The sequence below is a fragment of the Xyrauchen texanus genome, chromosome 15, assembly GCF_025860055.1.
Source record: "Xyrauchen texanus isolate HMW12.3.18 chromosome 15, RBS_HiC_50CHRs, whole genome shotgun sequence".
In the NCBI taxonomy this organism is placed as follows: domain Eukaryota; kingdom Metazoa; phylum Chordata; class Actinopteri; order Cypriniformes; family Catostomidae; genus Xyrauchen; species Xyrauchen texanus.
Genome location: NC_068290.1, coordinates 24327817 through 24342517, shown reverse-complemented (window position 1 = coordinate 24342517; position 14701 = coordinate 24327817). Strand labels below are relative to the sequence as shown.

The 14701-nt window shown below is 42.0% G+C and overlaps 1 protein-coding gene across 2 annotated transcripts in view; it reads right to left on the bottom strand.

Moving 5' to 3' along the window:
* atp8b2 (ATPase phospholipid transporting 8B2) overlaps positions 1 to 14701 on the bottom strand; it is a 59822-nt gene that overhangs the window by 22563 nt on the left and 22558 nt on the right. For both annotated transcript variants that reach the window (XM_052143846.1, XM_052143847.1), the window contains 11 exons: positions 13520 to 13578; positions 13280 to 13393; positions 12416 to 12514; positions 10866 to 10927; positions 10589 to 10661; positions 4682 to 4752; positions 4479 to 4558; positions 3549 to 3707; positions 3379 to 3467; positions 2278 to 2474; positions 186 to 394 (listed from right to left, as the gene is read on the bottom strand). In XM_052143846.1, the coding sequence (XP_051999806.1) occupies positions 186 to 394; positions 2278 to 2474; positions 3379 to 3467; positions 3549 to 3707; positions 4479 to 4558; positions 4682 to 4752; positions 10589 to 10661; positions 10866 to 10927; positions 12416 to 12514; positions 13280 to 13393; positions 13520 to 13578 (1212 nt within the window). The remainder of the gene's footprint in view (positions 1 to 185; positions 395 to 2277; positions 2475 to 3378; positions 3468 to 3548; positions 3708 to 4478; positions 4559 to 4681; positions 4753 to 10588; positions 10662 to 10865; positions 10928 to 12415; positions 12515 to 13279; positions 13394 to 13519; positions 13579 to 14701) is intronic.

Genomic DNA, 14701 nt, shown 5'->3' with positions numbered 1-14701 from the left:
ACATGAGGGTAATAAATGTTGCCAAAATTAAAATTGTTGACTCAAATATCACTTTAATAGTGGTGAGTCCTTCATGGAAATAAGAAAAACACTGGGTCAGACTGTTCCCAGAAAACATCTAATGATCTGTGATTATGTGTGTTTATTTGATAGAATTGTTAATGCACAAATAGTTTGTGTCTCACCATATGCATGGCCATTGATGGAGCACTTGTTGAAGGTCATAATGTTCTGCGTGAGAGTTCCTGTCTTGTCACTGAAGATGTACTCCACCTGTCCCAGCTCTTCATTTAGTGTAGTGGTTCTGGCCTCTGCTGCAGTGTTACTATGGCTACAGAACATGCGCCGGTCCCAATTAATGAAGTAACTGTGACCTAAACGAATCACCTCCACACTAAGAGATTTACACAGATGGAGAGAGAAATAAAGAGTTATTGATTATGACAAAACAAATGTGATCAGCTTTGTTAAGGAAGCCCACAAAATTACTACAGACCCATAACCAAAAATCCAGCAAATTGCCACACACACACACACACACACACACGCACACGCACACGTTGGTACTCCTATCATTACAAGGACTCTTCCCAGACATAATGATTTTTATACTGTACAAAATATATATTCTATCCCCTAACCCTACCCCTAAACCTAACCCTTTTGGCATTTTTACATTTTCAAAAATAAAACAACAACAAAAAAAACATTGTTTAGTATGTTTTTTTAAGCCATTTAAATAACAGAGACACTATGGATGTCCTCATAAACCACATTTATAGCATAATACCCTTATAATGAATAGTGTGTAACCTAAAAATGTCCTCATAAACCACAAAAAAAACAAAACAAACACACACAGATTTTCTATTCAACAGACATTATTTTAGAGTGCAACAGAGACAATGGTAGAGCAGTCTGTCAGCCTGTTAAAAGAAGGCACATTAAAAAGGAATAGTTCACCCAAAAAATTTAAGTTCTTGTCTTTTAAAACCTGTATGACGTTTTGTCATCCATGGAACACAAAATAAGTTATTTATAGCAGTCCAAGCTACATTTTCTGCTAAAGTTAACAGAAAGTTTTACAGGTTTAGAACAACATGAGTAATCTATTTGATGACAAAATGTAAATATTTTGGTGAACTAACTTAAATTATGTGTCAGTAATGTTAATTTGAAGCAACTAAAAAAAATTGTCAGAGGGACAATGCCTGGAAAACAATTACATCTAGTACAATAACAGCAGTTTCTAGAGTATGTAGCCACAGCAGAGAGTCTGGGAACGTACATGCCGTGCCATGTGGTGCTGCTCAGTGTGGTGCTATGGTTCCTCCTGTATGAGTCCGGTTACCTCAACTTCTAATAACACCAAGATCAAGGGTTTGATTCCCAGGAAACACACAAACTGATAACATATATACATTGAATGCACTGTAAGTGCATTGTATGCATAAATGAAATAAATGAGTCTGCACAGGTCAGAGGATGGCTGCATTGGCTGGATCACATGGCAGAGTTAAAGCTCAGTAAGAGCACGGGTTCAGTAGGGCCAAGTTAGTTTCAGGACTTTAGTGATGTTAATATGGATAATGTCATATGGGTGCAGTTGTTATTTCCGAGTGAAAGAAGGGAGAGTGGGGCATAGGGAACTGGGGCATGGTAATCTCTTACCTGATAGGGAAAGTCTGAAAAACCATGAAAACAACAAAACAAATCAAAATAAAATTAGATAAATAAAAACCATAAAGCAGTGGTTCTCAAGTAGTGGTTCGTGGCCCAAAAATTAAGCGCAGATCTGTTCAGATAGGGTTCGCGTACAGCAGGGAAAAAAAATAAATGCTGCTGTAGCTCAGCATATAATTGTGTATAATTGTATAGCTAAGGATAGCTAAAAAAAATCTGCTTATCAAATTTTAAATTAGAGTAGAGTCTCTAGTTTCATCTGATATGATAAAACAACAAAAGATAAAAAATATTTTTTATCAAACATTTAACATGTTTGATTTTAAGGACATTTTTGGTTACTTTTGTACGATAAATAATTTTAGCACTGTGCCAGACTCGCTACTTTACTGTATGTCCAATGTAAAATCAGGGTCCTGAAGCAAAATCAGTTAAGAACCACTGGTATAAAGGGTGTATTAAACATAAAATAACCTTAGATGTTTAAAAATAAATAAGCATCAATATAAAAAAAAAGATGGATATTACAAGAACGATTTTCATTAGCTCACTCACTGCTTTCACTTTCCCCCTCTATCTACACCTTACTCTCACCTGACGTAGAGGGAGATGGGCACAACTGTGTTGAGGATGATGACATAGGACCAGAATGAGAGGAACGCAGAGAACAGGAAGTTGTCGACAGGAGGGTCCCATGGGAGGAAACTCTGAAACAGAGAGCCCACCTCCTTTTCCCAGACCGCATTCCCTATGGCCAAGATCACTCCCATACACACTAGGAACCAAAAAATCTGACAAAGGAAAGAGGTAGAAATGGGGTAATGAGGAAAGGGAGAGAAATGTTAAAAAGCAGGTGCTGAGTTCAAGAAGGGGAAATACTGGGGAAAGAGAATTATGTAAGTATCCTTTTTAAGTATTAAAAGGAGTCATATCATACTTTTTTTATTATTATTTATTATTAAAAAGTATATTTGTTTTCCCCCTGAGATCCATTTATAATTTCACATTTTCCTACTGACAATTTATATTTTAGCAGCATTGCAATGTTTTTTAAAGAAATTAAATAAAACATAGTTTTTAATAAAAAAAAATATATAAATAAACTACACATGACAGTAGCTGACACTCTGAACTGCATTACAACAGTAGTTAATCTATGGTGGAAAGAAATTGCATATTGAATTTCTCAGGTTGCTAAAGTCACAAAAAGAAAATGTGCTTTAAAATCTGTATATCTGTATAAAAAAAAGTATATATACGTATATATACTTAAAGAAACCATTCTCGTTTACATGACATTACAGAACACCGCTTTCAGCAAAAACCCTGGAATAAAATTTTTTCTTAAGTGCATGTAAATGTGGTCATTGACGTGTAAACATGGATGGTCATGTGTTAGTACACTCATCTTCTGTATGTGACACCACAGAATTATTTGAAGTTCAAAAATAAGTAGTTTTTGCAGATTTGTTTCAATAAATTACCATTTTTGCATTGGGGAGAAAGTTTTGAGTTACAATATTTTTTTATCGTACATCAAGCTGTTACCTCAGAAGGTCAAGGGAAATTTTATTTCTCATAATTTGACACCTTTAAACTGTTTACAGACATGCATTCATTACACTATGCAGCATATGTGTTGCAGACATTCAGCAGAGGTTTGTAGGAGAGTTTTGTTCCTAAACAGTTTCTCACCCATAGCACCAGTGTGTTCATCAGCCGGTCTATACTGGTCCGCTTGAACTTGGTGCAGCCACTATTTTGCATCAGCTTGGTGTCAGGACCTGAACAGATGACATCAAAATCATCATTATGACAATCAAGTTAAGAAAATTATGTACTTACACATACTCACTAACACCCACCTGCGAATATAACTAGGCCGTAGCAGCTCTCTGTGTTGCGCAGTACGCAGCCGCGGAGCAGCATGTTTTGGTTGCTAAGAGGGTATTTACAGTCTTTCCAATACAAAGTCCCACAGAAACGATCTAGCTTGTTGTTGGGAGGCTCACATACCACTTCTCCTGCATGTACACATACATGGCAAGAGAGAAAGAAAAAAAAACATTCACACTGTCAGTTACACCTAAAAACATTGAAAAGTTCAGATTCATTGTGGCATGTGTTATGATTAGGCTTATGATTTGTCTATTGATCAATGAACCATCATGACTTTTCAAAATGTTTGTGATTACTGGATAAGCATGCTAAAAAATAATTTTATATTGTGTACTCATAAAGTGCAATTTATAGCTGATAAAAGCATAGCTAGAAAAATTCATATCCACAATTCGAAATTACCACGACTTTCAATTACTTTTTAGATTTCATCAATTTCCATGAATGTTCCAGGCCTAGAAATAACAAAATTTAGAATTCCCTTATATTTCCATTACCATGAAAGCATTCGTTACAGTTTGTGAGCTTTGGAATTTTTTGTTATTGTTTAAAAACAGGAAGCGTGGGTGGTCTTTGCTGATGCTGTGAAAGTGCTGATGTGTGTTTATGTGGCAGCACATTATGCTTGGTGTGAAAGAAATAATGATAAGAAAATGTAAATTACACTCATAACCTCTCTCATAAATTCTCTCGCTCTTTGCGTTTTTTTATTCTCTTCAGTGTATTGTACACACTGAAAATTCATCAGTGCTTCTTAATCGTCTTTTATTTTTAATTCCATGTGCTTTCTCTTTTACCACTTCACTTTTTTCTAATCTCTCTTTGTCTGTTGCTAATTCACACACTCATTCCCACTCTCACCAACATAACACACACAGGGCATAGCAGGTTTGTACCATTAAACTGTGCCAGATTATTAGGATCTCCCAACTCTGAGGTAACAGACAGAGACTGACGCACCTTCATGTTTGTCTCGCTGTGGGAGAGAAACAAAGAAATGAGCAAACAAAGCTACCCACCCAGGAATATTAAGCTGAAATGGAAACATTAAATCCCACAAAGCCAATTTACAGGACAAACTCAGGAAACAATGTCTTACCCATCCAGTTCTGCAGTCTCAATGTAACACAGACCATGAGGTTCACTACTGGACAACAGCAGCAGGTCAGCCTGAAACACACATGGGTAACTGACATGAAATGCTCATTACTTATATTTCAAAATATAAAATTCTTTTATAATTATTTATGCATGAGGTAATATATATACTTATTATTAATGCAAATATACCACAGGACTATTTCAAATTAACTAGTGAAGGCAAAAATATATTTTAAATGGATATTTGAATGGAATAAAAAATTAAATGGATTTTTTATATATTTTAAATGGACATTAGATGAATGTCTTTGCATTTTATAACACAATATTTGACCATGTGGCATTTATTTTAAAGAAAAATAGCACAAACACTTTTCAGGCAAAACATTTTACAAAAAGATGTTTGTTTAGGTTTCAAATTAAAAGTGAATTATATTTTGTTCATAAGAAAAAGTATTTGTACACTTTCTAGTTGTGAAACTTAGTGGAACACGTGGAACATGTCCACTATTAAATATCTGTCATGTCTTATCTTGGTATGTCTCACTTCTGTTCTTTCCCTCTACTCTGCCGCCCTCTGTTGATCGTTATATGTTACCTTCCCTCTCCTTCCCTCCTCTTCCAGCTGTTTCTCATCTCCCCTGTATTCCTCGTTAATCCTCTTCCCACCTGTTCCCTCTCTCCTCTGATTAAGCTCTCTATTTCTCCCCTTGTTCTCGCTGCATTCTTTGTCGGATTCTCACTAAGTGTTACTCTCCGCTTACCCTGTCTGTTGCCCATGGACTTGCTCGGGATCTAAGGAAGCACTTGTTTTGTTCAGTTTTTTAGTTGACATTATTCCCTGAGCTTCATTAAAAGACTCTGTTTTGCTACATCGCTTTTGGGTCCTCACTTACCATCATAACAGAAGAATCCGACCAAGATGGACCCAGCGACACCGGTCTCACTCCTGTCAGCCGTCAAGCACCAGGGAGCAATGTTGGGCAGACATGAGGCAGAGCTGTCTGCGGCACGACACGCCATTGAGGGCCTGGCTGCCCAAGTCTCCGAACTTTCGAGGCAGATTCTTCTCCTTTGCCCCAAGCCACCGGTCACCTCCAGGGCTCCCGAGCCTCCAGAGCCCAGGATTAATAACCCGCCGTGCTACACTGGTGAGCCCTCTGAATGCCGTGCTTTTCTCACCCAGTGTGACGTTGTTTTTTCTCTCCAGCCCAGTACTTATGCCCAGAGCAGAGCCCGTATCGCCTCCGTTGTTTCTCTCCTTTCTGGACGGGCTCGAGAGTGGGGAACGACCATCAGGGAGGCGGTGGCTGAATGTACTAACTGTTATCAGGATTTCAAGGAGGAGATGATACGGGTATTTGACCGCTCTGTTTTTGGTGAAGAGGCATCCCGGGTCTTATCGTCTTTGCGTCAGGGTAAGCGGTCTGTTACTGACTACTCCATTGAGTTCCATACTCGCAGCCTCCTGTGACTGGAACGAGCTGGCTGCTCGCCCGTTTTTGGATGGTCTCTGCACGGAGATTCAGGAGGAGATTCTTTCCAGAGAGGTTCCCTCCCGCATGGATGCCTTGATCGAGCTTGCTATTCGCCTAGAGAGACGTTTTGATCGCCGTCGCCGAGCTCGCGACCAGGAGTCCACATTTTCCTTTGCTCCCCTCTCCGCAGCACTACCATCCTCCGCCACCACCTTGGTTCCTGAGCCCATGCAACTGGGGGCATCCGCATTTCGGTTAAGGAAGAGGAGCGGAGAATCACCCACCGTCTCTGCCTCTACTGCGGTTCTGCCTCACACTTCATGACCTCCTGCCCAGTAAGAGGCCAGTGCTCGCCAGTAAGAGGAGAGCTACTGGTGAGCGCTACTACTCTGGTCTCTCCTTCGAGGTCTTGCACCACTCTTCCTGTCCATATCCGCTGGACTGGCTCTGCTGCCACCTGCAGGGCGTTGATTGACTCTGGCGCGGAGGGCTGTTTCATGGACGACACCTGGGACTTATGTAAGCCCACGGCCCCGTTTGCCTTGGACGGCAGTTCCCTTCCCAAGATTCAGCGTGAGACGTTACCTTTGACCCTCACTGTCTCCGGTAATCACAGCGAGACCATTTCTTTTTTTATTTTTCAGTCCCCTTTCGCCCCTATTGTTTTAGGCCATCCCTGGTTAGTTCAACATAATCCCTCTATTAATTGGGCTAAGAATACTATCCTTTCGTGGAATGTCTCTTGTCATGTTAAATGTTTAATGTCTGCTGTTCCCCCTGTATCCTCTGTCTCTGTTTTTCAGGAGGAGCCTGGTGATTTGTCGGGGGTACCGGAGGAGTATCACGATCTGCGGACGGTGTTCTGTCATTCCCGGGCCACTTCCCTCCCCCCCATCGTTCTTATGATTGCAGTATCGAACTTCGCCCGGGAACCACTCCCCCCGGGGAGGACTTTACTCGTTGTCGGCTCCCGAACATCAGGCTCTCGAGGATTATTTATCCGTAGCTCTCGATGCCGGTACTATTGTCCCCTCCTCTTCTCCCACCAGGGCAGGGTTTTTTTTGTTCAGAAGAAGGACGGTTCCTTGCGCCCCTGCACTGATTATCGAGGGTTGAATGACATAACAGTTAAGAATCGTTACCCACTCCCTCTTATGTCATCAGCTTTCGAGATCTTGCACGGAGCTAAGTTTTTCACCAAATTGGATCTGCGTAACGCTTACCATCTTGTTCGCATTAGGGAGGGGGACGAGTGGAAGACAGCGTTTAACACTCCGTTAGGGCACTTTAAATTTCGGGTTCTTCCTTTCGGCCTCGTTAACGCCCCTGCCGTTTTTCAGGCACTAATTAATGACGTCCTGAGAGACATGCTAAACATCTTTGTTTTCGTTTATCTCGACGACATCCTGATTTTCTCTCCGTCTCTCCAAATTCATGTCCAGCATGTGCGTCGCGTCCTCCAGCGCCTATTAGAGAACCGTCTTTACGTGAAGGCTGAGAAATGCACTTTCCATGCCGCCTCCGTTAGTTTTCTCGGCTCTGTCATTTCTGCAGAGGGTATTAGAATGGATTCTGCAAAGGTCCAAGCCGTTTTAGACTGGCCCGTACCTAAGTCGCGCGTCGAGCTGCAGCGCTTTCTCGGTTTCGCCAATTTTTATCGACGCTTCATCCGTAATTTCAGTCAGGTGGCCGCCCCCCGACTGCCCTTACGTCTGTCAAATCGTGCTTTAGATGGTCCGTTTCCGCCCAGGGGGCTTTTGATCTCCTCAACAACCGCTTTACGTCCGCGCCCATCCTTGTTACACCTGATTTGTCCAAACAGTTCGTGGTTGAGGTTGACGCGTCAGAGGTGGGCGTGGGAGCCATCCTTTCCCAACGCTCTCCCTCGGACAACAAGGTCCATCCGTGCGCGTAATTTTCTCATCGCCTGTCGCCGTCTGAACGTAACTACGACGTGGGTAACCGCGAGCTGCTCGCCATCCGCCTAGCTCTAGGCGAATGGCGACAGTGGTTGGAGGGGGCAACCGTTCCTTTTGTCGTTTGGACTGACCATCGGAACCTAGAGTACATTCGTTCTGCCAAACGACTCAACGCGCGCCAGGCTTGTTGGGCTCTGTTTTTCGCCCGATTTGATTTCATTATTTCCTACCGCCCTGGTTCCAAGAACACCAAGCCTGATGCCTTGTCACGTCTCTATTCCCCCGAAGTCTCCACGGACCCCGAGGGGATTCTCCCTACGGCCCGTATCATTGGGTCAACTGTCTGGGGAATAGAGAGGCAGGTTAAACGAGCGCTCACTCTCACTCCCTCGCCGCGCACCTGTCCTAGACACCTCCTCTTCGTACCCGCCCCTACCCGCCTGGCCGTTCTTCAGTGGGCTCACTCGGCCAAGTTGGCCGGTCACCCCGGCGTTCGGGGCACGCTCGCTTCCATTCGACAGCGTTTTTGGTGGCCCACTCGGGAACGTGACACGCGTCGTTTCGTGGCGGCTTGTTCCGTTTGCGCGCAGACCAAGTCAGGGAACTCTCCTCCGGCCGGACTTCAAAGAACACTTCCCATCCCCTCTCGACCGTGGTCACACATCGCCTTAGATTTCATCACCGGACTCCCTGCGTCGGCGGGCAATACAGTCATTCTCACTGTCATCGATCGATTTTCTAAGGCGGCCCATTTTATCCCCCTCACTAAGCTCCCCTCCGCCAGAGAGACGGCGCAAATAATCATCGAAAATATTTTCAGAATTCATGGCCTCCCCTCTGATATTGTTTCGGATAGAGGTCCGCAATTTACGTCCCAGTTTTGGAAGGAGTTTTGTCGCTTGATTGGTCTTCCGTCAGTCTCTCCTCCGGCTTCCACCCTCAATCTAATGGTCAAGCCGAACGGGACAATCAGACTGTCGGCCGCATCTTGCGCAGCCTTTCTTTCCGTAATCTCGCGTCCTGGTCCGAACACCTTCCCTGGGCAGAATACGCCCATAATTCGCTTCCGTCGTCTGCTACCGGCCTGTCTCCTTTTCAGAGCAGCCTCGGGTACCAACCTCCGCTGTTCTCGTCGCAAATCGCCGACTCCAGCGTCCCTTCCGCTCAAGCTTTTGTCCAATGTTGCGAGCGCACCTGGAGGGGTGTTAGATTAGCTCTCTGCCATTATAGGGACCAGACTGTGAGGGCTGCTAACAAGCGTAGAACTAAGAGCCCCAAATATTGTCGCGGCCAGAAGGTTTGGTTATCCACTCTCAACCTTCCCCTTAAGTCTGTCTCTCGTAAATTGACTCCGCGCTTCATCGGTCCGTTCCGCATCTCGCAGGTTATTAGTCCTGTCGCGGTGCGACTTCTCCCCCGCTATCTGCGCAGCGTCCACCAAGTTTTCCACGTCTCCTGTGTTAAGCCCGCTCTTCGCGCTCCCACTCGTCCCTCTTCCCTCCCCGTTCGCGCTGAAGGCGCTCCCATCTACAGGGTCCGCAAGATTCTGGACATGCGCGCTCGGGGTCGTGGTCATCAGTTTCTGGTTGATTGGGAGGGAGCGTTCGCTTATCATCGATAAGCGAACGGTCCAACACGTCCCGAGAGGGGACCCGAGGAGAGAAGTTGGGTCCCCTCTCGGGACGTGTTGGACCGTTCAGCTTATCGATGATTTCCTCCGTAGCCGCCAGGTTCCCTCCTCGGAAGCGCCAGGAGGCTTCGTTGAGGAGGGGTACTGTCATGTCTTATCTTGGTATGTCTCACTTCTGTTCTTTCCCTCTACTCTGCCGCCCTCTGTTGATCGTTATATGTTACCTTCCCTCTCCTTCCCTCCTCTTCCAGCTGTTTCTCATCTCCCTGTATTCCTCGTTAATCCTCTTCCCACCTGTTCCCTCTCTCCTCTGATTAAGCTCTCTATTTCTCCCCTTGCTCTCGCTGCATTCTTTGTCGGATTCTCACTAAGTGTTACTCTCCGCTTACCCTGTCTGTTGCCCATGGACTTGCTCGGGATCTAAGGAAGCACTTGTTTTGTTCAGTTTTTTATCGCCCTCTCTGCGGGCTGTTTGTTTGTATTCCTCTCAAGGAGAAGACTTTGTGTTTGACATTATTCCCTGAGCTTCATTAAAAGACTCTGTTTTGCTACATCGCTTTTGGGTCCTCACTTACCATCATAACAATATCCATATACAGATATTTACTGTCTCTCAACTGTAAACTACTCAGTTTATTAAATCAAGACTTCTGAGTTGCTGGCTGTCCTCAAGAGACACAATTAGTACATTTAACAGACATTGTAAGTGTGAATACATGGTCATGAATTTCTGAAAGTAGTGTCTAGGAGTCATGAGCTAGTACAAAAGTACAAAGATTTTATTTAATAGTGTGTTTAATGAATGGCCTTAGGCAAAGCTGTTATAGCTGCATGGATGATCAGGATGAGAGTGATCCCATAAACAGAGGAAGACTCACTGCCACAAATTGATTGTTCTCCAGTTTGATGATGTCACCCACTCTGACATTCATCCATTTCTCTTTCTGAAGACTGAGAGAGTAAAAGACAAGATTAAAGAAAACTCATTAGTGCTTTGTAAATGCAAATAGAAAACAAGTTGTTATAAAATAGTCAGAAATAAAATAGTACTGTAATATTAAAATGATAATTTACCATGATCTATATTTAATTTCTATTTCATTTTCTATCTTGGCATATGTGTTCTTGTCAATACGATAAAAAAGGAAGACTCACATGCCACTAATGAGGACCTGAGACTGACGGTTATTCACCTGGTTGTCACTCTTGTGACGAAACTGTTAGAGAAATACAGAAATGTGTATGTCCGACGTGTGGTTCTTGTGGTGTTAAGTGGATATTATGAGTATATGTGATATTGGTGAGTGAGGGGGTTTTAGGAGTTACAGTAAGTTACAGTATATGTGTGTGTGTGTGTGTTTGGGTGTATATTCTTTTGTACTTGGACAAAATTGCCCCAACTTAACAAAAACTCCCTTTGTGGACATCTGGAGACCTATTTTATACATAAAATAAGTAATGTTCTTTTCCATTTTCAAATTGCGGGAAATCTTTTTTGGGGGAAGTGTTAGGATTAGTTGTAGTAATTACACTCATTGAGCACTTTATTAGGAACACATGTACATCTACTTATTAATGCGAATTAATAATCATAATTTTTTATTTATGTATACATTTATTTTGGATTTTCTCCCCTTTTTCTCAAAAGTTGGAATGCCCAATTCCCAATGTGCTCTAAGTCTTCGTGGTGGCGTAATGATTCACCTCAATCCATGTGGTGAGGGATGAATCTCAACTGCCTCCAAGTCTGAGACCATCAACCCCACGCACATCTTATCATGTGGCTTGTTGAGCACGTTACCTCGGAGACATAGTGCGTGTGGAGGCTTCACGCTATTCCTCGCGGCATCCACACACAACTCACCACGCTCCCACCGAGAGCAAACCACATTATAGCGATCACAAGGAGGTTACCCCATGTGACTCTACCCTCCCTAGCAACCGGGCCAATTTGGTTGCTTTGGAGACCCAGCTGGAATCACACAGCACACCCTGGGATTCGAACTAGTGAACTCCAGCGGTGGTAGCCAGCATCTTTACCACTGAGCTACCCATGCCCCTATTATTAATCATTATTAACTAATATAACAATTATTATAACAGTCATGTGGCAGCAGTGCAATGCAAATCTGCAGATATGGGACAGGAGCTACATTTAATGTTCACATCAACTATCAGAATGGAGAAAAATGTGATCTCAGTGAATTCGACCATGGCATGATTGATGGTGCCAGACGAGATGGTTTGAGTATTTCTGTAACTGCTGATCTCCTGGGATTTTCACACACAACAATCTCTAGAGATTATTCAGAATTGTGCCAAAAACTAAAAACATCTAGTGAGCAGCACTTCTGTGGACAGAAATGTCTTGTTAATTTGAGAGATCAACAGAGAATGGCCAGACTGGTTTGAACTGACAGAAAGGTTACGGTAACTCAGGTAATCACTCTGTAAAATCGTGGTGAGAAGAATAGCATCTCAGAATTCACAACATGTCTAAACTTGAGGTGGATGAGCTACAAAAGCAGAAGACCATGTCAAACTCTTTGTTAGGACCAAAGAGTTTCTAATTAAGTGCTCAGTGAGTGTACATTTAGCTTCATATGCAAACAGTAGAAGTCTACGATGGTACTGTTATGTCCTCATTTAGACAACTAAATGTGTGTGTATATGTATGCTTATGTGTTCGTAAGTCTGAGACTTACATAGTCATCAGTGGCATCTTTGACTGCAGTGATGCTCAACACCAGCACTAAAGGCACAATGGTGGTGAACCAGGACAACGAAGAAATCTGTGGAATCAACTGAGACAAAGACATAAACACATTTACCCTTTAGCCATTTTTATAACATACTTAAAAATTCTCACAACACATATCTGTAGATGCAGTTGGAATGTACGAAGGATAAATTCAGACTTGAAAATAAGAAACATTACATAACAATGGAAATCATAGTCTGAATGGTAATTATATACAGAATAAACAAATCCATGCTCAGTCTTAAAAGTAGTATCTTCCTTGCTCTAAAGTTTTTTTTATATGATATTGCAACTTAACTTTTCTCAGCTGCCGGTGTCTCAGCACTCATACTAACATTCTTTTGAACATGCACATAAATAAATGTACAATGGTTATTACAAATATGGTGTTTACATGTCACAGAATTCTGATTAATGCAGGCAAACACCAGTTGTCACATTCAGATTTCTGGAAACTGGAATATTGACCCCCTCATGGTGAGGAATGCAATACATGTCTGCCTGTTAAATTAGACTATGTTTGATTCCCATTCAACATGAGAACAAGTATGATCAATATGTCAAGATGATTTGTAAATGTTCCATTAACTGTAGCTAGCTGCAGCCTCTTGGCCTGAAGGTGTATTGTCATGGTTAAAAGCACGCCCAGACCTTCGCAAATGACCTCACTCCATTTAAGTTATTGAAGTCACTTACAATAACTTAAACTCCTTATCACCCATGAAATACAGTACCTGACATCCCTGACATTGTTTTCACTGAGTTCCATACAATCGAAAAACAGTAAGCACAAATCCAGAGTTTATACCTGTAGTATTAGGAGAAACAAGAAGTAGGTGTTAGCAACTTCTTGGAACTGCTCAAACAGGTTGACTGGTAGGAAGGTGATGACGTTGTACTTTGAGGTCATGATGCAATTGCTCTGCAGAAAAAGAAACAGAGGGACAGGTAAATTATGACAATGAAATCAGGGTCCATTGATGTGGGAGAATAAAATTAGGCTAGTAAGATGCAAATCATCTTTAATTTGTGTGTGTGTTTCACTTACAGCATACTGAAACTTCTCATTGTACTCTCGATCATTGGCTCGGACTCTCCTTTCCTCCTCTGTTAAATAAAGAAAAATACACACTGACATGTGAAAAACAGCAGGATTAAGATATATGAAAAGTGAGGCTGAAGCCAAGGAAAGTAACAGAGACTTAAAAAGGTCACTATAATAATTTGAAGTAGTAATGGCTGGCAATGTCCTCAATATTCAAGGGAAGGTAATTGCTGTACTTACAAATAGACACACAATATCTAGTGACAAATTATCAGGCAAGAAACCATCAGTTCCCTATGAGACAAAACTATGCGATCAGATGCTCATGTTAATGGCACACATTAACTTTTATCAGGTAGGGCTGTGACTGCTAAGAGAAACACAATACTCCTAAGGAGATGGAGGCAACATTTCTGCATTATGAAGTGTGAAAGACAATAGACTGCGGTCACCATATATTCATAAACCTGCTGTTTTCACTTCTGCTGAAAGTGAGTAAACACAGTTTCACATGCTCACAAGCCCTTTTCATTTTAAACTCTTTCCAGCATAACCGATACACACAATACAAAAACACACAAACAAAGTCAATTTAATGCATTAATTTAGAATGATATAAGATTAAACTAAGTAATTTTCCTACCATCAGACCAATTTTACACACAAATGAAAAGAAAGAACATGTTCTGCATAAACAGATCCTAAACAGACTACCTCAGGCAAAGTGACAAACCTAAGTGTAAAATGGATTGCTGTGGACTGTAGGCGAGAGATAGGCTTATGTTCAATGACATAAAAACCGAAAACAAAAAATAAAGTGGCTTTTAAAGCCACTTTTTGTAATGTCTATTCAATGCTTTAAAGGAATATTTCAGCCAACGAGAGAACTTGCATTGTGTTGCACTAAAACAACTCAAGTGCACTTTCCCTGCAAAATGACTTATATTTCCCTGCAATATACTTATATTTGTGCACGAGCCACATGGACAACTTTTATGATACTTTTGGGTGTTTATTGAGCTTTAAAAGTGAAGCACTATCTACTACCATTGTATTGAAAGGACTAGCTGGGATATTCATGAACACATCTCCTTTTGAGTTCTGCATAGTAAGAACAGGTTTGGAACAACATGAGGATAAGTAAATTATGACAGAATAATTCTTTTTTAGGTGAACTATTCCAAT